Below are 22,484 nucleotides of genomic sequence, written 5' to 3'. Positions count from 1 at the left end.
TGTTTTTCTCTTTTGTTCACTGTTACATCTACAACACTTAGAAGAGTGCCACATACACAGTATCATAAATGAATGCATCATGGTACTTCTCAATCTAAAACCATTCACTTCCCAGTATCTACCCAAGTCCATTGATTTTATTGTAATTTCAAAGAACTATTCTATAACCACTTCTCAAAATATGCTTGATGCTTTTGTTAAACTTAATAGCTTGTTTTTGTCTGAGAATTCCCCTTATTTCTTTCCTCTGTGTGTATACAGGTGCTATTTTATCTGTGACAAATCTGATGCTATCACCTCTTTCATTACAAACCCCATCCATCTACTAAGAACGTCTCAGACTCTACCTTATCTTCTCTATTCACCTGCATGCCACAGTCTCTCTCCAGAATGCCCCTGGCTTTATAGATACTTCCTGGCTTATTTAACCATTTATTTACTTTTTAAAAACTTTTTTAAATGTTTTATTTATTTTTGAGAGAGAGAGAGACAGCGTTCTCAGGGGAGGGTCAGAGAAAGAGGGAGACACAGAATCTGAAGACAGGCTCCAGGCTCTGAACTAACTGTCAGCACAGAGCCTGATGCAGGGCTCAAACACACGAACCATGAGATCAGGACCTAAGCCGAAGTCGGACACTCAACTGACTGAGCCACCCAGGTGTCTCTTAACCATTTTTATATTCTAGTACAGTTACTTGCACATGCCATGTCTCTCTTCATATCAGGGACATTTGTTTCACTTTTGAACCTCCATAGTACATGTAGGTAGGTAGCAACTAGTTGGCAACAGCAAATATTTAATGAGGGCCCACTGAGTGCCCGATACTGAGCCCAGTGACAGGTTGGCTTTATAAGAATGTGAGTGATACTCTCTTTCTGTGTTCTCTAAAAGTATTTGCAAAATGAATGATTGAACACAATTCACATTTTGAGCAGCATGGTGTTGTAGAACAGGCCCTGGCCTTGGTATTGGACATATTGGCTTCAAACCCAGGCTGTCTGACTTTGAGATGTTAACATCTGTCTCTGAGTCCTTTGGTTTTATATTCAAAGTAGGAATGATAGATCCATGTTGTAGCATTAAGTGAGATGATAACATAATAATGATAACCTAGTAACATAATAGGGCAGAGTGGGTGGGAGGAGGCTCCTAACCAAAGTGTTTGGACTAGAGAAAGCATCAGAGGGGGTAGAATTTCTTCCTCATGGGAGTGCTATTTGAATAAAAGTAGAATGACTGATTCTCAGGATGTCATTGTTTTTTGGTTGTTGTTTTAGCTCTAGTTCTGTAGATCCTCTTTGAATGTGTGAAGCAAACTCTTATAGTGCCTGGCCACTAGTGCTGTTACAGGACTAGGCCTGGACTGCTGCTCTTTCCTCCTAGAAGCTCTAGCAAATATCTGCTTGCTGTGATGGTTATAAATTGCCGTTTTCCTTCTCTTTTTCACAAAATACTCCTAGGAGTCTAAGTTTTGTTTAATGCATTTTTATTTTGTCTACGGCACATAAAATTAAATTGTTACTATTTGTGGGGGCATTTATACATTTGCAAAACGTCTTCACATTCATTATTTCATTTAGCACACTTGCTAAGTCTGTGAACATGGTAGGGCAGGGACAAGTGCTCTGTCTGCCTTTTAAAAGCCAATAAAGAAACAGAACCTCAGAGTGTAAGTGGTCTGCCCAAGGTCACATAGGTTAAACATGGCAGCACCAGAGGTCTATCCAACATTAGTCACCTGACTGCAAATTTGGTGTCCTCTCCACCCTACTCTACTTACTCTCGAAGCAAAAAGAAACTCTGATATCCTTTATCCTGACAGTCTTCTCCACTCTTCTTTGCAGAGGCATCCATCTTGAGCTACGATGGCAGCATGTACATGAAGATCATCATGCCCATGGTCATGCACACTGAGGCAGAGGATGTGTCCTTCCGCTTCATGTCCCAGCGAGCTTATGGGCTGCTGGTGGCTACTACCTCCAGGGACTCTGCGGACACCCTGCGTTTGGAGCTCGATGGGGGGCGTGTCAAGCTCATGGTTAACTTAGGTATCGTATGAAGTACCCTCTGCCACTTTGTTTGGGCTTGTCTACCCTTTCTTTTCTGATTTTCATTGGTTTGAATTCTTTGTTTGTTTCTTAAAAGTTAGCTGCTCACCTCTTGTTTAATAGATCAAGGATAAAACCCAACAGCAACAAACACCTTCTTCTTGTTTATGCATGAGGTTTTGATGTCAATTTCTGGTTTCTGACAGTGGTGGTTTTTTTTTTTTTTTACTAGATTATTTATTTTTTAAGTTTCCTTTCTTGGTTTTTTGGAACCGTTTAGCTTTGTGTAAAACACGCTACTTTGGTCCATCTTTTGATCAGTCACATTGCCATTAAGTCCAACTCCTTGGTCACCACTCAAAACAGTCGAAGCTAAAGGCAGGGATAGGATAGCAAATGGAGGCAAAATGGAGGTTGGGGTTAAAGAAAACTAAGCTTTGTGAGTGGGATGAGAGCTGCATTGTTCCTTTTTCCACAATGACTGTTCAACTGGGGAGGTCTGGTGGCACTGGTATCTCCTCATACCTTATCCTAGTGGAGGACATCAGATATTTTTCTGTTGTCCCATTAAAGAAATAATCCTATAAATTTATAGTCTCTGACATGTGGAAGGAGAATGTGGCTCCTGTTACGTATCCCCTTCTTCCTTCCTGACATTCTTACCCATCATCTAGCAGCCCCTTTTATAAGGATTGTCATGTTACACTGTTATTCACCAGTTTCTCTGTCCTCCTCCTGTAATACATATAATTTTTCCTTGGTATTTTAAAATTATGAGTTTTAAATTTGCAGCTTTATTGTTCTTCCACTGCAATTACCTGTAACAGATACTTTGGTACCTCCTCTCCTGAAGGCCTCATATTCTCTCCTGCTACTGACCTTCTTGACTGGATTCTAACTGATTTTCAGTGGAGAATGGGGACCTCTTGATTTCTGGAAGGAAAGAAACCAACCTCATTTCTACTCAGTAGAAAGTCAGTGCCCAGTGCCAACAGGATGAGTAGTATGGTTGAGTCCAAGCTTTCTAAGCCATGGATTTATTTGGGTATATAGTTTTTGTTTGGATACAGAGCTCCTTTATAAAGATTCCAGTGGAATGACTTGTCAGAGGCATGGAGAAGACATCATGGACAAATATACTAAATATACCAGATATAAGACCATATAAAACCTTAGATGGCCTAGCGAGAAGGTGGGATTTGGAATCTTACCTGCTGTCAGGTCAACTGGTTGCACTTAAAAAATGCCTACACTATAATCCTAAATATCTCTAGGACACAGAGGACTGTTTTGAGCAGTGGCTTTAGTTGTGTCTCTTTTTCTTTCCAGTTTGCAACTTTTACAACACTATGCCCTTTTTCTTGTTCAGCCTCATTTGATTTCTATTGTCCGTGTGTCTCTTGGTTTTTCTTTGGTTTGTGTATGTGTGTGTTTGGTTATTTTGGTATTTTGGGTTTTGTTTTTCTTTTTGCTGGATCTTTGTGTTCTTGAGTTTTCACTTCTCCCTGCCATCAACCACGGTAAATCAAAAGATGGTATTCAACCCTTCAAAGGCCCAAAGCCTGCGGCCCGCATAGCAAACAGCCTTGAGAACAGAGTGTACTGAGCAGCCTGCAGGGGCTGGCATACCCCTGTCCCTCTCACCTTCCCTTCCCTACATAATCCTCCCTACCTCCAGCAAAGCAATAAGAGTGTATATGACCTAAAACCAACAACTAGTAGCTGATTGTTTGCTTTCTCTGAAAAATAGCAGAAGACATTTTTAAAAAATTTAGAAACAAAAAAGGAACATAATGACCTAAATAAATAGCTCACAGAAAAAGATGAAGACAATTTTTAACTCTGCATCTATTTCAAAGTAAGAGAGAACTATATATATAAGGATGTTTAGCCCCATGGGGCCCTGAGGAAATACATACTGTCTTTAAACAGAAAATATGTTTTCCTTCTTAGACGTTGTTTTGTAAAGATGAGAAAGCCAATTGTGGTAGGTCTCACATCTTAGAAGGAGAGACGGGGTGGGGGAAGATAAAAACGGATGAGGAAGGAGTGGACAGATTCTCTTACACACACACACACACACACACACACACACACACACAGTTAATCAGAGGTCCCATTTATTCTTAGAAACATGATTTTTCTATTTTAAACTCTGCCTCAACTCTGAGAGAACTACTTTTCAATTGAGATTGCTTTTGCCTCTTGACCTCTAGCACACACTCAAGTCTAGCTCCTCTGAGGTTGAGATATGTTAGGCAAAACAGAGTTGGAGAACACAGTGCCTTTCAGAAGCAATAATGACTTCTTTTTCCCTGAAGAGTAGGGTTCACAACAATGACTGGTTTGAATTTATTTAGCTTTCTTTCAAACCTAAATTCAAAACCCTCTGTGCTTATGTATACAAAACTGTTCACATCCATGCTTTGTTTAAAGGTTCTCCTTCCATCCATCCCCAAAATATACTCCTTTATGAATGTTTTCTCTTCTTATTATGAGTTTATATTTCCCTTTTTTGGGAAAATGGAAGAAAACATCTCGAAGCATGGTTGCATTCACGTTTATTCCACAAGAACTAAATTCAAGATGATCAATTTGTTCACTCTTTCAATTGTGTCTCTTTTGTAGCATATGCACAAATGATGTTAGAGTTTATTTCAAATTGATCACACGTCAGAGGAGCTGATGATATAAAGCCTAGTATGTATATATTTCTCTGATATAATATATCCATCTCCTAAATGTCAAAGAGACTAGGCTTTCCTGAGGGCCTTGCTCTCTGAATACAGCCAGATGTTTTAATAGCAGGTGTGAAAAAGGTCCTTACCACACAGCACATTTTTAAAAGCTGAGAGATTGGCTATTGATCAATCATATTTTGATCCCTTACAATTAAAATATAGAATAATAATTTTATTATCATAGTATATTTAAAGATTTAAAAACTTCATTTCACTTGCCCAGTAACTTTGTGAGATAAATCAAGGAAATTTTTTTATGCTTAGTTTTACAGATATGAAACAAAGAAATGTATGACTTTTCAAAGCTAACATACAAAGTTGATATTGGAGCTTAGACTAGAACCTGACTTTCTAAAATGCTGGATCAACACGGGTGATCTGTTATATCCGCAGCTCAATACTGTGGGTCAATGATGTGGCAGTCTGGATGACTTCTAACTGCTTTCATGATGATTACCTTTTAAACATACACAGAGGGAATCTGCTTTCCTTAATGTCTGGTTTGAATTGAGCCATATGGCTGAAAAGTCCGTCAGTATTGGCACCTCATTCGTGGCCCTTTAGAGTCCTCAGCAGAATGCCAGCAACACTTCCTCAGTGGTGGAGGCCCATAGGGAGGCTCCTGCAGTTTGGTTAATTGCATTCCAATTCTCCATATGTTCTGTCTGGCAACATGGACTTGTTGACTGCCATTTACTGTATACATTGTTGAAGACACACAGCTAACGTCTTCCATGTTCTGAACTCAAAGCTCATCAATTTGGAAAATAATTTCTCTTCATCTACTAGAATAAAACAAAAAACCTAAATTAAACATAATGAACAACACAGACATACACGGACAGACCCCTCAGATACCTTGCCAAGGCTAACACAGAGGTAGAACTTTGGCTGCTACTAAAGAGAGATCTAAAGAAAGTTGCTTTCCCAACCCAATTCTCATGATTCCCTTTTTATTAAAAAATATACCCTCACTATCAAGACTACCTTCCCAGAGCCTATGAGCAAGGCACTGGGGTAGATTTTTTTTTTCCTTGAACCACTTATTCTTCAGGTAAAGTATCAAAATAACCCATCTCTTCTTGACTTAACCATTTGTCTACCTTCTTCAAAGCTCCAGGTCCTCACATTAGTTTAAAGACACCGTTCAGTTCATGGAACTATTCGAGTGCACCCAGCACTTCTCCCTAGACCAGGTCTTTGCTAAGAATAAAATCTTCAGCAGCATGAGAAATCAAAGAAGAGAACTACTTCTTGTTTATAGTTCTCAGACTTTCCACTTTAGGCCCACTGTTTGTCTTCTCGTCTCTCTTAAGCATGCCCATACACATGTTTCCCTTGTCACTTTGGTACATTAGGAACAGACATTTCTCCAGCTTTGGCTGATGGTAGGTGCAACTGGTAGCTGAAGCCTCACCCCTTCCTCCCTCCTTACCCTCCTCCTTCCCAGTCCTTACCAGGGGCATGGCCTCCTCTGTTTGGTGATCGTACCAGTTGCTCCAGGGCTGTTTGCTCCCACTTTTCTGTTGCGGTTGACGACACATGACAAACCTAACCGCACGAAACCAAACCCAGATTTTTCTCAAGAGATGTTCTTCTGGGGAACAAATAAGCATCCTGCCTTCTTCCTCAGAATGATTGGGTGTCATACATTTCTCCTATGTGGATTGCATACATTCATTCTGCCCTGTCCTTTGCCACTGGTTCCTTTTTCACTTGCTTACTTAAAATGCTTTATTTTGGGAAATTCAGATGGTGGCCTTATTCGTGTTGAGTCCTCCAAACTATCGGTTCAACCTTAGGCAGAGGAGCTCAGTTTCTAACTAGATTTCCCTGTAACTTTTTTTTCCCTTTTCTTGTTTTACTTCTACTTTTTAGTATCTACTTTAAATAAATTCATATTGGATTCCCAATGATAAATCAAATTTAGTTTCAACTGGGCAACTTTGTAACAATTAATCTGAGACATTTTTAAACCATTCCACCCAATCCGCTACCAAAAAACATTGATTCTACTCAAAACCTTTTGTGCTGGGTACCCATGACTCTAAATACATATTAATAAAAGGATAGATACTCTGATCTCTGGCATAATACCCCATCTGGTTACCAGCACTGGAAAATTAGACACCCTTTCTTCCCTCTCTTTTCCGTTAAAAAAAAAAAAAAAAAGAATTTTCTTCCCTCAAGATGCAGTCATAGAATGAAATAGGTAGGATGTCAAAGGTGCCTGAGACCTTCTCCCCATATACCTTTCTCGCCTTCTCCTTGAATGCTATAGGCACATGATTCAGCCTGAGCATTCAGGCAGGAAGACGGAGATGGGCTTCATGAGTGGGTTGGTCTGGGAGCCTTTGAAACAATAGCAGAGAACCCAATCAATTGTGATAACATCATACAGCTCCTTTTACCCTACACCCAACCCCACCTCTCTAAAATCTGGGATGGGTGTTTGTGCGGTTAGCTGTTTGCAAGTGGCCATTTTATGACAGGACATGACCAGGTGGTATTAACCCTTTCCTTCTAACTAGGGATAATGGCACTCTGCCTACACAAATTTCTATAGCATCTGGGGCCCAAGCAAAAAAGAGGGTGGAGGGAGTTTATTTTTAGAAAAAGAGAAAGGGTTAAATACTACACTGAGAAACTTCATGAACAGATCTTTTTTAAAAAAATATGTCAGATTGGTAATATATCTTGGGAATACTAATACAAAAATTGTGTCGATGCTACTTTTAAAGATAAATTTTAAGAAAAATCATTATAGGGGGAAATAGAATATAACTTGCATTTGTTGGGGAAATTTTTGCATCATTTTCCAAGTCGAAAAAAATTAACATTTCAAAGTTCAGGTTTGAAATATTTTATATAAATGAATAGGTTTTTGAAAAAAAGAAAGGAGCAGCATATTCAAGTGTCTATTGTGGATATATATGTATACCAGTATATATCTCTATACATATGTGTATATATATGTGTGTGTGTGTATATATATATGTATCTAACTTTACTAAATAATATACTGTACATATACACCCACCCTTAAACTTGTACATACTGTATATATATAAAATGGCCACATTTCTTGCGTGTGTCTGTCCCCGGAAGGGTGGACTGATTGTTTTTGGATGTCTGCAGCTGTTACCTTGAAGGATGCGATTTCATCTTTCATTTATTTTTCCCCATCTAGACTGTATCAGGATAAACTGTAACTCCAGTAAGTTTTCCCTCAAGTTTCATTTTGTTCTTAAAAGAAAAGAAAAACTGGCTTTATTTTGTTTACTGTTTTATGAGCTGTTTTTTGTTTGAATTATTTTATGTTCTTACTATGGAGTTGTGGGAGCGGGGGAGCTGGGGTTGACCAGATGAAGGGTTGGTGAGGGTAATGGGCTGAGTGTGGTCCAGGGCTTGGTTTCTGAACTGGGGCGGGTCCTCTCTTCTTTCCTTGCATTTGCTCTTTATGCAGAAAAGGAGGAAAGGGCACCTGGATAAGGAAACAACTTGAAAATGAAATAAATGGTAATTTGTTGTTTTGGGGAAATAATTCTCAGGGGTGGACCAAAAAACCGCCCCCCGCAAAAAAACAAAAAACCTTTAGAACAACCAGAATGCACTTCTCCACTACCAAAAGCTTCAGAAAATAAAAGTAAAGTTCATGACCCAGAAGGTGGCTGCCAACTCTGACATTTCTTTCCTGGTATTTATCACCATAGGGATTTTTTTTTTTTCTCAGAGGGTAGGCACAGCATTATTCTTGGTGATAATGCAACATTTTAACCAAAGACTTGAGACACAGTCTGGCTCTTCTGAATGAAGAATTGTGGCCTATTATTTTTACTTTATTCCATTCAAATATTCTCGTTCTTGAAGGAGAGTGTTAATGAAGTGTAGGCTGAATTCTACTTCTGTGTTTCTTCTGCCTCAGAAATGAACATGAACTGGAGTCATGAGGTAGGGGAACAAGAAGAGAAAGAGGAAGGATGGACAGAAAGAATAAGTTTATTGATAAAATACATAAAGGAAGAAATATATTTTGAGTCTTAGAATATATTATATCAGTTAAGACAGATAACTAGGGTAATTAGGGTAATTAGCTATAACAAACAATCCCAACATTTTAATGGCTCAACAAAAGACAGGTTTATTTCTTGTTCAGGAAGAATTCAATGCTAATGACAGCTCTCTTCAAAGAAGTAATTCAGGCATCTAGAAGTAATTCAGGCATTCTTTTATGACCTTGATCTACCACTTTGGAGTTCTTCACTTCCAGCCATATCCATAGGGGAGAGAGAGAGAAAGAGCGAGCGAGCGAGCGAGCTTGGATGGTTACACAGTGTGTTTTTATTGCCTTTCCTGGAAATGATGTACAGTGCATCACTTCTGCTCATATTTTGTCAGATATGACTCCATCTAAAATGCAAAGGAAGTTGGGGAATATGGTCATCCTGTGGACCCAGGAAGACAAAATTAGGTTAGTTGAGCATCTAACACACATCATTCTCAGTATTATCTCTTCATTTTTTGCTTCTTTCCTCACTAGGGTCTTTCTGTAGGAAAAAAAAATCATGAAAGGAAATAATACAACTTTTATATTTTATTTACTTGTTTATTCCATCATATTAAATATTTTATAGGTGCTACTAGTTTAACCTTCTTTCTTGGGAGATTGTTTATCACGATGAAAAACTAATAAAGCCCAAATCCACCATTTTTTTGTGGGGGAAGCAAATGTTCCATATAAATTAACAAAAGAAAAGAAATGTTAAAAAATTGATATAAACAACCACTTCCTAAAGCAGAGTGCTTTATGCTTGTCTTGGCGTCACTTTCAGTTAATTTAAGCAATGTCCTATTTTGCTGTGTTTAAACATTTCTAATTAGCCAGAAATTTCTCATGATATTTAGATCATTAAAGGCCTAATTGAAACATCCTTTTTATCTTGAATACTGGCATTTTCTCTTTCTTTAAGCAGCTTTATTGAGACATAATTTGCATACCACAAAAATCATCCACTGTAAGCCTACAATTCAGTGATTTTTATTAAATTTATAGAGTTGTCTAGATACCACCACAATCAAATTTTAGAGCATTTCTGTCATCTCCCCAGATTTACTTCATGTCCATTTGCAGTTAATCCCTGGTCTTACCCTTAGCCCCAGACAACTACCAGTTTGCTTTTATCTCTATAAATTTGCCTTTTCTGGACTTTTCATATAAATGGAATCATATACTATGCAGCCATTTTGTCTGGCCTCTTAAAAAAACATATATATATATATGAATATTTATATATATATATATATAAAGCTCTTTTCTTTTGCTTAATATTTAGAAGGAAATAAGATGGAGATGAGCACAAAGGTGGAAAAATCTCATTCAAAGTTGAATTTGGCATCTTCTGGCATCGACACTTATTTTCAGAACAGAGAACTGAGATAGTTATTTGAGCTGGATATCAGGATTTGCTTTTTGTGTTCTATCCAGACTTTATCTTATAATTAATTCCACATATTTCCATCTGATCAGCCATGAAAAGTCATCATAAGACAAGTGCCAGAATTCTTTCTACTAGGAAGACAGTACCTCTTCTCCCGGACATATATGCTAGCAGGCTTTCTAAACCCGATAAAAGATTTTCTGTTCAGAGCCACCAAAACCATCATTGAGAGGAAATAAGTTAGCAAAGATGTGTTCCCTACTTTGATCACAGTATAGAAAGAGTATAACTAGTTTTAGTTCAGTATTTAGATAAAGAGCCAAGATTGGATTTTGGAAATCAATTTTGAAATCTTAAGATAAAACTTTAACATACTAAAGAAGTTAATTTTGGCTTGAACAGCAGAGGAAGAATACATAGTGGCCACTAACTGAACAGTCGTTGAATCGAAACAAAAGAAAACAAAACATGAGTCCTTTAATCTAAGCTCTTTAGTGCTGAGACATATAGATGTGTACCCAGGGTAGAGTCACAAAGTGAAAGTGACACATTTTCTTGAAGTTAATTTTAATTGTTGATTTGGAGTAAAAACTTGAAACCAAAGTGATATATTATGCAGAAGAATGCAAATGTGAATCTTATTTGGTTCATGAATTTTATGTTATAAGAAAAACTAAGAATCAAAGACATCATTTTTATTATGTATCTTCTCTTTTCCATCCCTGACATTATTGGCACTTGGGTGGAAAAGTTTGAGAAGGCTACAGGTAATCAGAACTTCTAAACCCCTTCCCTGTGGACTAGATGTCAGAATTCATAGTTCACTCTGTTATAGGATCTCAAGTTGTTTCTGTGATAGGTGTGTAGATCCTTCTTCTTAAGCAGTTTTTGGGGTAAGATTGATTTGTATCCTGAGTTTGAGAGGGTGGAATTTTCCTCTTTCCTCTTAGCCTTGTCTCTAGGTACCATTTCAGTAGAAGTCAGAGGGTGTTATTGCTCACGTTTCAAAGCAGAGCTTCTCTTTACCTCTTGAAGGGACATTCGGAATTAAACTTCAACCATGTTTGAATGTAAGTTCATGAACTTTTCCAGTGAATTCCTTTATAGAATGCCTGTCCTCTGGAAAGTCAGGTAAAATACAGAATGTCATCATCTGTGTGTTTTCTTTTTTTTTCCTTCATCTTCTGCATAGTGTTTGGGGAAATGGTTTGTGTGACACCCTTTTTAATGGAGGAAAGAGCATGAAAAAGAAGGATGATATAGTATAAGGAGAAACAGCAGGCCAGGATAGAGGGCAGTGATCTTGAGACAAAAACCTGTTCTTTTGGACTTTGTTGGCTGGTCCTTCTGTTAATGACTTTGGCCCAGCTCTGTGCTGAGGGTTTCCAAGAAGAAACACTTTTTTTTTAAATCAGCTTCTCTACCTTCTTTCCTCTCATTTTCTTCTCCAATTCTTTGTCTTTCCCCTAATATCTAGGTATACTTACCATCACTCATTCTAAATCTTGGTATCCCTGGTTTCCAAATCCTTCAAGAATACCACATCATAAATTTTTCCCTGGCTTTTTGTCACCAAACATATATTAGAGAGTGTATAAACCAAGGTCTTTGGTTGAAACTGGGACATTGTTGGATTTGGTTCCATTGGCCGGAATATTAAAAAAATGTAAAATAAGGAGATTCCAGCCGAGAACATACTTTAAAATTGCAAAAGATCAACAGAGTTGGCAGCCATCATGGTGATTGAACTAGTGGGTGGCCTGAGGCACTGCTAGAGAAAACAGGGCTGCTCTCTGGGAAATTTCTGGAGGAAATCACCTGTTCCTGTGGTTCCAGTTCCTTGAGGCTGGCAGCAACCTAAGAACCATGCGTTTTTGAAAACAGGTATGGACTTCTTATTGGTCTCATGGATGTTTGCTCAAATCAAAGTATGGAAAAAGGTTTGTTGTTTTTCACCTTGTCTGATTCTGACTGCCCTACAGTTTCCTAGTTCCTGATTTTTTCTCTCCCTTTCAAGCCGTGCACAGCATAGCTTGAATAAATATAGTGTTCTCATATTAATTATGTATGACTATAGCATGAATGTATATCATGAACACATATAAATGAATATCAATTTCATTCTTTTGTTTTTTGGCCTTTCCCTTCTCTAAAAGGCTAATTTCTCTGTATATGGTCATTTTCTTAATCGTTCTGAAAAGAGGTGTATATATCACCTGGAAATCGTGAGTTTGTGTATATGCCTGGTTATTTAGGCAAATGTTGAACCCCTCCCCCAATTACTTTGAACTTGAAGTCTCAATTTACCAGTAACAAGGTTCGTTTTTTCTTCTTAGATATAAAGGAGAAAAGAAGTAGAGTGCCATGCAAAAAATATATTGACCTGAAAACACTCAAGTGTCACACTGTAGTCATGTCAGAGAATAGCTTTGGTAATTTTCTCCGCTTCCATAGACTCTGTTATCTTTGGATCATCATAGAGATGCACAATTACATAAGAGCTGTATGAAGATAACATCGCAAGGATATGATGCCTCTAAGTCATACCTCTGAAGGCCACTAGTATTTACTCAATATTCCTGCTCTTGCACCTGCTTGCCTAGTGTCTGGTTTTTGCCTTTTGCGATAGCTTCTCTGCTTTAGTCTGTTTTTAAGCAGACTCAATTTCCAGTGTTTTGGCCAGGTCCACAGTATGTGGGTGTTTCTTGCTTAATTTAGGCATAGCTTGGTGAACTGCAGTTTATTATGCCAGACTTTCAGTTTTTTCGACTTCCTTTTTCTCTCTCTTCCCTCTGTATGTTATCAGTCTCTGTGGCTTCATCTGTAGGCCTGGTATATCTAGAAATACCAGAGCTGAATTGTTTAGCTCATCCTTTTATTTCAGAGATGCATACTTTAGGTCACCCAGGAACTTCTTCACTATTAAAAGTCTTCTAAGAAGGAAATTCTAGAACCCTCTTTGGTATTGGTTCCAGTCATTTGCCAGGCCATATCACTTCTCCTAGAGTTTTAGTGGGGATGGAAAATCACAAAGCAAAATCTTCTATATGATATTTTGTGTCAGACTATCAACATCAAACCTGAGTGTCTATTTCCATACTAAATGATTATGCTTACTTTTCTACTTTCCTCAAAACCCACTTTTTAAAAAATAATACATAATTTTGTTTCTCTTTGGGATGTTTTGTATTTTTTATATTTTATAATTTGAAACATTTCAAGTGTAAGTTTATTAATAGTATCAATAATGGCCAGCTTTGAGTATGATGGTATGATGCTTCCTAAATGTTTCATACTAAATTTTTCTTTAAAAATATTCAGGATGGTTTTATTTTTAAACAGTTAAAAAATTGTACTGGAACAAGGATAAAGTAAAAATTCTGATTCTCACACCTATTCTTAGAGCTCATATTCTCTTTCTCAGAGACCCAAAATTATCAGTCTTTGTATATTCTCTCAAAGATAATCTGTGAGTGTGCAACATAGAGTTAAAACCATATTGTACCCTTTCCCCACCCCCCGCTCCCTTTTCCTTCTTGACACAGTATTAACACATTCTTCTGAATCTTGTCCTTTTTCACTTAAAATGTTTTAGGGACTATTTTATGTGAGGATTATTAAGGTCTCTTTTGTCCTTTGTGTTTTAACGTTTATTCATTTTTGAGAGACAGAGATAGAACACGAGCAGGGAAAGGGCAAAGAGAGAGGGAGACACAAAATCTGAAGCAGGCTCCAGACTATGAGTTGTCAGCACAAAGCCCGATGCGGGGCTTGAACCCACAAACCATGAGATCATGACTTGAGCTGAAGTTGGATGGTTAACTGACTGAGCCACCCAGGTGCCCCTCCTTTGTGCTTTTTAACGGTTACATAATCCTACATTTTATGGAAATATTATAGTTGATTAAATCAGCACCCTATTAATACACATTTAGGGTTTTTTTTCAGTTTTTCACTATGATGAAAGGAAGAAAATATGTGTTTTTGTTTATTAGTCTTTGCATGCATCTACAGGACTATATATTGGATAAATCCCTGAAAGTGGAATTAACTAGTTCAATAGATAAGTGCATTACAAACGATGATAGATATTGTCCAGTTATGCTCCAATGAAGTTGTGCAGATTTACATCTACACCAGCTATATCAGCTATAAATGAATGTTTGTTTCTCTTTACCCTTACCAAACACACTGCATAATCACTTTTTATTCGTTTTCTCAAAAGACCTCTTTAAAATGTTACTGTCACATATTCCATTGAGAGCCACTGTCACCCATACACATCTTTTCCATCCATCTTCTTCTTCAAGTGTAGGTAGGGACCCTTGTTATTCGAAACTTATCCCAGAAATCTTTCAACGGAAATCTGCTGTAGCAGAATTTTACATGTTAATCTTGTTTTTGTTTTCTAGGAAGCAGAGGTGTTGTAGAAAGATGGCAATATGTTATAGTAATTTTGTGTGATTTCCCTCTTATACTCTTGTTTATCTACATTAGAATCCCAGCAGTGAGGCGCTTTAGTGCAATTACCAAGAGCAAGGAGCACTCTGGAACCAAATAGCCCGGGTTTAACCCTCGTCTCTAACACTAATGATCTATGAGTCTGGACAATTCAGCTCTCAGTTTTCTTAATCGTAAAATGGGCATAATTATAGGATCTGCTTCTCTGAATGAGAACAGAACCTAGAACATAATACGTGCTGTATGTGTGGTGGTGGTGGTGATGATGATTAATACTATCATAGTGTTACAGCTGAAAATATGAACTTTTGAGAACTATCCTTGTTCAGGAATGGATAGCTACATATTCCTAAAACCATACTTGGTAGCTTAATAGATGCCTGTAAAATGAACATCCTACTTTCTCCTGTCAATTACTTAGGACAATAGTAAACTCTTCAAGGCCATCAGAGTTGCACTGGATTCTGCACCAGTTACATTACTAATAAGACTATTGATGAGACCATTGTGGGGTCATACAGGGATTCCCTTTTTCATTCTGTGCATTTTGATAAATAAAAATTTGATGTTAACCCAAAACTAATAAAAATTCTTTGACTTCATGAGTTCTTCTGTGTTTGTTTCTGGAACTTTGACATCATTTAAAAAAACACTTAATAGTGTTCTAAAATGAGAACATTATCTATAAAATGCACAGGTCTGATTAGATGATACCATCACATTTGTGACTTCAGTAACGTCTAATATCAATTTCATATACTAAAACAGGAACCAAAATAAAATCTAATCAAATCAGAGAAATAAGAGTTTTTGCAGCAGGGCTATAGGTTTTTGGCTAAAACATTACTGTCCAGTTTCCTTGGCACATTCCTATTATGACTTTAAAAGTCATCAAATTCATGCAGACCATAATTAAAAAGGAGAGCTAGTTCACCAAGAGGAGAAAAGAGCCATCCCCTCTTTAGGAAATCTTGTATTTTGGTTTCAAGCAGTTTATTGAAGCATAGTGTGATGAATCAATATGTTAGAGATTCACACCTGTACCTTTGGGCAACTAAAATCACACATATATGCTGTACAAAGGCTGGTGGCTCAGTCGTTAGCGGATCCATATGTGATGCCCGTTAATGGAAAATTAATGACCATTTAGCAGTTAGAACTACAGTACCATCTATCCTCAACTTCTAGGAATGTCCTCTGAGAGCAGATTAAAAGAGATATTAACCGAAGAAACTTCTCCTTCAGTGGCTTTAGCTAAGGCTACTTTTTCTCTGATTTAAAAATGGTCCCTGGCGCATGGAGGAGGGCACTTGTTGGGATGAGCACTGGATGTTATATGGAAACCAACTTGACAATAAATTATGAAAGAAAACAAAAACAAAAAAAATGGTCCCTGGGTTCTAGGATATAAATATATCACCTTTTGATTTGCTTCTCTTGTGTAGTGAGCTCCTGGTATAGAAAGGTCTGCTAAGGATGTGACTTTAACAATTGTTGTTCATCTGGATTTTAGATGGGGTAAAGGGATTGGGATCAAGTGCTCAAATAAAGAGTAGATAGGAAGTGAGAGTAACAGAGTAAATTATAAGTAAGTGGCTTCCAAAGGAGAGTATGTTTTGTCTTATCAAAGGAAGAAGCTGAAGAAATAGCAGAGAAGGAGAAAACAGATTTAATTTAAAAACTCAAAATCTCACAAAGTGTTTAGATATAAGTGAAGCTAATAGAGTTATTGGATTCTAGGAAAGATTGCTAAATGAAGGAGTAAAGTTTAAGCATCTTAAAAACAGGCAAACACCTTGCGAACTTAGGCATGATCTATTGTGAACTACCCAGACAATAGAGGCTATATAGACACCCAGGAGTGTTTGCTAATCACAGTTCAAGCCTTTGTACTTAATTCAAATTAGTACTTAATTTAAATTAATATTAAATTAGTGTCCATAGTTTGGACATGTAGGCATACATATAGTGGTATCCTATGTTGGCACAGCCTAAAATTTTTATGCTGATGTTTGCCACTGTTGGATTTTCATGACCTAAAGCTACCTTGGATATAGGAGATGCTTAATAAATAATTAAGTCAATGAGGTGATGAAATATGCCTATCCCTGTACTTTATTATTTATACAAATACTCTTAGTAATCAACACAAAAGGTACAAGGTGAAAATTGTAAACTATGATTTTTTGTTTTGTCAGTGTAAAAGGAAGAAAATTAACCAAAGAAGGAATTTATTCTCTTAACCCTAAAACCTAAAAGAATACATATTACTTTCTCTGTAAAATCAGAGATTTCAGACAGAATGACAGTTTTCATGAAACCTGATTTGGCTAAGTTTTGGTTGAAATCAAGAAAATTATGTAAAGGGAGATAAATATGTATTAGTAGATATTATATGTAGTCACTTTTCTTTGTTCTTCATTCACTTATTCCAAGAACATTCATTGAGAGTTAACTGGATTTCAGGTGTTGAAGCCAGTTTTAGGGGTTTATACTGTGTATTCCCAAGCAAAATGCAAAAGGAATACTTATATATTAGGTACCTTGCCCTCCCCCCCATTTTTTTTTTTCATTTTCTCTTAGAGAAATCGGAATTCAGATTTATGTACAGATGTCCCCCGACTTATAATAGTTTGGCTTATGATTTGTTTTACTTTATGGTGGTGTAAAAATGATACGNATTGAGAGTTAACTGGATTTCAGGTGTTGAAGCCAGTTTTAGGGGTTTATACTGTGTATTCCCAAGCAAAATGCAAAAGGAATACTTATATATTAGGTACCTTGCCCTCCCCCCCATTTTTTTTTTTCATTTTCTCTTAGAGAAATCGGAATTCAGATTTATGTACAGATGTCCCCCGACTTATAATAGTTTGGCTTATGATTTGTTTTATGGTGGTGTAAAAATGATACACATTCAACAGAAACCCTATTCTGCATTTTAATCTTTTCCTGGGGTAGTGATAAGCAGTATGATACTCTCATGATGCTGGGCAGTGGTGGTGAGCCATAGATCCCATGAAGCCATGCGATGGTGAGGATAAGTAAGCAACACACTTACAACCATTCTATTTTTCACTTTCAGTACAGCATGCAATTGCATGAGCTGTCCAACACCTTAGTATAAAATAGGCTTTGTGTTAGATGATTTTGCCCAACTATCAGCAAATATTCTGAGCATAGTGAAGGTGGACTAGGCTCACCTGTGATGTTTGATAGTTAGGCACTTGCTTTTTATAACATTTTCAACTTAGCGATGGATTTATTGGGATGTTAACCCCATTGTACATTAAGGAAGATCTACATCTCTATAATCCAGGGGCACCTGGGTGGCTCAGTCAGTTAAGTGTCCGACTCTTGGGTTTTGGGTCAGGTCATGATATAAACAATTTTGTGAGTTTGAGTCCCACAGGGGCTCTGCACTGACAGTGTGGAGCCTGCTTGGGATTCTCTCTCCCTCTCTCTCTGCCCTTCCCCTGCTCATGCTGTCTTTGTCTGTCTCAAAATAAATAAACTTAAACAATTAAAAAAAAATCCAGTTAAATTTTTTTATAGATTTTGTTCAGGGATGGTTCATTTCAACATTCAGTTCAACATAATAGTTTCTTTTCTTCACAATACACTTGACCCTTGAATAGTGTGAGGCATAGGGGTTCTAACCTCCTTGTAGTTGAAGAGCTATATATACTCTTTGACTCTCCCCCAAAATATTACTGTTAATTGCTTGCAGTTAATCAGGAAGCCTTATTAATGACAGAAATAGTAGATTAACACATTTTCTATGTTAAATGTATTACATACTGTATTCTTACATAAAGTAAGCAAGGGAAAAGAAAATTATTGAGAAAATCATAATAAAGAGAAAATACATCCACAGTAGTGTCCTAGGAAAAAAAATCTGCATATAAGTGGACCTGCACAGTTAATACCCATTTTTTTGGTCAAGGGTCAACTGTATACGTGCATCCATTGTGTTTAGGTCCTGATCACTGGTCTACTTAGCCAGGGCTCTTTCCTGATTTCTCTTTTTCTGTTTTGGCCTTGTCCTCCTTCATCTGACCACTTGCTTGGAGCCAAGTAAGATGTGTTCCTGGTCTCCTTTCAACACTTGATATTTCAGGCACTGTAGTTTTTAGTAAAAATGTTTTGTTTTGTTTTTTTGTTTCATTTTTGTAAGATTTCTTTTTGGACTCTGATTCATTTTATTTGTCTAATATATATTAATATTTGTAAGGTGAAAGGTTCAATAAGTATTAGTGTTAGGCACAGTTTAAATTTTGAAAATTAGGAAGGGCCACTTTATCAGTGAGCTGTAAGATGTGCTAACATTATCAACCAAACTCTCCATTCCTGTTTGGTTAGAAGATAAATACATCAGTGGATATACGTCCCTTTCATTGTTCCTGAAAATATGTTTGTGTGTGTGCATGTGTGCATGTGCATGTGTGTGCAGGTCCGTGTGTATTACAACAGGTGTCATTTATATGTTGTAGAGAAGGTTTAACATGAATTGTTTCCTGAGCAATTAGCCACAAAGTGTAAGTCTCCCTACTGATTCAGAGCATCTCAACAAACAGTTTTTCTCAACTTTAGCACCAATTTTGGGAAGAAAACTTAGAGTCCAGAAGTTGTTGCTTCTAAAAGAAATGGAATAATTTGTTGGCTGCTCTGTTTACCAAGTGACTAAAATCACGACGCTTTCTAACTTAGAGTTTATTGGAAGATAGGGAACTAAACCACAAAGGGATATATAAATTTTCCTTCAAAAAATAAAGTTGTTTCAGAGTAAGTCTGATTATATAATATCTGAACACTAAAAGATTACACTGTTATCACCAAAGCCTTGTGCCAGCACTTTGTCAGAAGCCGTGTTCACAGTGGCCCCTGGAAGGGCCCTCATTAGGGAGTAGGAAGTAAGAGAAAAATATCAAGGAGTGTAGGCAGGAGGTATGGAGTTTACTTATAATGATCTAAGTGTTCATCTTCCTGAAGAGCTGATGTTACATTGCACTAGAAGAATGTTAAAAGGCATATGTGTTAGAGAAGAGAGACAAAATGTATCAGAGATTATATCTCCGGAAGCAAAGTCCTGAATAGTTATGAGCTCAGGATCTTCCCAAGAGGCCTGCTGGAGCACATTTTTTTAAAAAAAATATCAGTATAAGTGGGGAAACCAAGGCTTATGGAATCCAAGTGCATTGCCTAAGGTCTCAGAGTGATTAGTAGTAGGCATGAATGAGTCTTCATAAATTCCATTTTCTGATTCTTTTTTAAAAATTTTATTTAATGGTTATTTATTTTTGAGAGAGAGAGTGAGTGAGCAGGGGAGGAACAGAGAGAAAGGGAGACACAGAATCTGAAGCCGGGTCCAGGCTCTGAGCTGTCAGCACAGAGTTCAATGCGGGGCTTGAACTCACGAACCACGAGATCATAACCTGAGCTGAAGTCAAACATTTAACCGACTGAGCCACCCAGGTACCCCTCCATTTTTTGATTCATAATCAAATGAGCACTCCTTGTCACCTAAGTCATACTAACTTATAATGACACCATAGGACATTTTTTTTCTTTAGATTTAGTAAAAAGAAAACAGAGGGGTTAGGGACCACTGCAAAGATTCCAATTAGGATATTATGATCTAAAATCTTAGATGTGGTAAGAACAGCAACATAAATAGAATGAAATTTAGTTTTGAACCTGGCAGATGACAGAAATAATATTGGGATTATCCACAAATATGGGCAGGTTCAAATCTGCAGCATAAACGAGGGCTTACTTACTCCTCTGTAAGGAAGGAGGTAATAAAGAGGAAGAAAATTGGAAACGTTGAAGGGGGAAGGCAGAAGTCCCCTTTATTTCCTGTGAGTGGGTTTCTGTGATGATCAGTCAGGAAGCCCTTTTCCTTACTTACCTCCCCAGCACCTGTGGGAAAGGAACTACCCTCCTGGCCAGAATGAGGATGCCCGCAGGAGTAGAATGGCGAGAGCAGCAGAGACAGAAGGCTTGAAAGGAGCAGAAAAAGCAGATGGCAGCAACAAATGTGTGCAGGACAGGCAAAGAGGAAGAGAAAGGGCGTACAAGTATCCCTTATGGAGCAGCAGAAGAGTAATGTGTCTTATCACTGTAGAAGAAAATCAGTATTTTTCTGATCTCCCAGAGAAAAGGAGAATGCAGAGGAAGATGAAGACATTATGATGAAGCCACTAAGCTAGGGAATACATGGTTAGAGAAGGCTTGTACTGTCTTGTGAGAAGAAATTGACATTTGAAATTAAACTCACCAGACATACCTGTCAATAGTTGGGATGTTTAAGTGTTTGATTCACTGATTGTTATTTACAAGCAAACCCTTTTGATGAAGGAACCCATTAAAAACAAAAGCTTTCCGATTGTCAGAAATAGAAATGCTAGATATTGTAAGGGCCCAGGTACTTGTCCTTGGTCGAGTTCATCCATACCCCTACACACCTGCTGGAAAACAGAAGTGTGAGGATCTCATGATTATCTCATGATCATCTCAAAGGCATGAAAATTAAATACCAAGTGAAGACACTACTCCATTCTTTTCCCTTTCCAAAATTTCCCTGAACCATTTCCTCTATTACAGCAAAAATGGATGTTAAGTCCATACACAAGAACGTATGCAATAAAATTTTGAAAAGCTTTGCTCTTGTTATATAAAGTGCATCAACTTCACAGATGGCTACTAGTTTTAGAAAAAAAAAAAAAAAAACAATAGCAAAGATTGAATGTTTTTTGCATGCCAGACATTGAGATGAGCAGTTTACTTGCATAATCTTCTTTAATCTATATTCTAATCTTATAGAGATAGTTATCTTCATTTTAGAAATGAGAATTAATTTTGCAGAATGCTTTGCCCAGCTTCAGATTCAGTCTTTTTGATCACAAAGCCACAGCTGCTCGCCGTGGCATGCAGTGTCTCTCCTGCTTAGATGCTGCAATGTAGATGTCCAAATGAATGCATTCTACCACCCAGAACAAGTGCCGATGGTCCCCATGCAATATGCCGGTAGTTCCTATTTGTTTTTTAGGTTAATCTTTCTGTAATCTTGATCTTTCCAGAGTCAGGCTTCCTTAACTCAGTTTTGTGGCCATATTAGTGTCCCATTCTTTTTCATAACTAGTGTCTAAGGCTCTGTTTAATTCTATGAGCGAAAGGTCCTTGGCATTTAGGGATGCCTAGGAGGTGAGTTAGAGGTATCATATAGGTGTGGAGATGACTAAGAAAGAAGTAGTGCCAGAATGCCTAAGTGATCATAGCTAAGTCATCCTCTGTGTGCCCAGCGCTTTGTTGGCCTTTTCTTTGGCAATATTGGTATTCGCTGTTTTTTTTGTTGGTGGTGGTTTTTTGCTTTTTTTTTTTTTTTTTTTTGTTTGTTTTCCATTTTTTATCTTAAACCAGAAGTTATGGCTTTAAAAAAACAAACATGATTTTCACTGAGGACACTGGGTCAATTGGTGGGTATTTAGCTCTGTTGTGTTGTGTTGTGTTGTGTTGTGTTCAGTTGTGTTTTAAGACAATAGAAATTGTCATTGAATGGGAGCTGTTTCGTGGGGGAGTGAGGCTTAAGGTCACATAGAAGGTGCAGAAGTGGGGCCTAGCACAGAGCACCCAGGGGAAGAAGACCTTTGACGGCTCCTAATCTGAAAGGATTTTCCACCACAAATGCCACCGAAGCTAATTAGTGGCTTTGTTTTACAGATGGTGTCCTCAGATCGAAGCCCGCTCTCCTTCCTGCCCACGGAAGCTCAAAGCCAGGTGTCCCCGCCGCCCCCTT

At 37.6% G+C, this 22,484-nt stretch overlaps 1 protein-coding gene across 5 annotated transcripts in view; it reads left to right on the top strand.

The window, feature by feature from the left end:
- Positions 1 to 22,484, top strand: part of NRXN3 (neurexin 3) — a 1,503,781-nt gene that overhangs the window by 531,047 nt on the left and 950,250 nt on the right. For all 5 annotated transcript variants that reach the window (XM_077750623.1, XM_077750621.1, XM_077750622.1 and 2 more), the window contains 2 exons: positions 1,846 to 2,049; positions 7,981 to 8,007. In XM_077750623.1, the coding sequence (XP_077606749.1) occupies positions 1,846 to 2,049; positions 7,981 to 8,007 (231 nt within the window). The remainder of the gene's footprint in view (positions 1 to 1,845; positions 2,050 to 7,980; positions 8,008 to 22,484) is intronic.

This window comes from Crocuta crocuta, unplaced genomic scaffold, assembly GCF_008692635.1.
Source record: "Crocuta crocuta isolate KB4526 unplaced genomic scaffold, BGI_CrCroc_1.0 scaffold186, whole genome shotgun sequence".
NCBI classification, from domain to species: Eukaryota; Metazoa; Chordata; class Mammalia; order Carnivora; family Hyaenidae; genus Crocuta; species Crocuta crocuta.
Note: the sequence above shows the minus strand (reverse complement) of the source record. Positions and strands in the feature narration are given on the sequence as shown.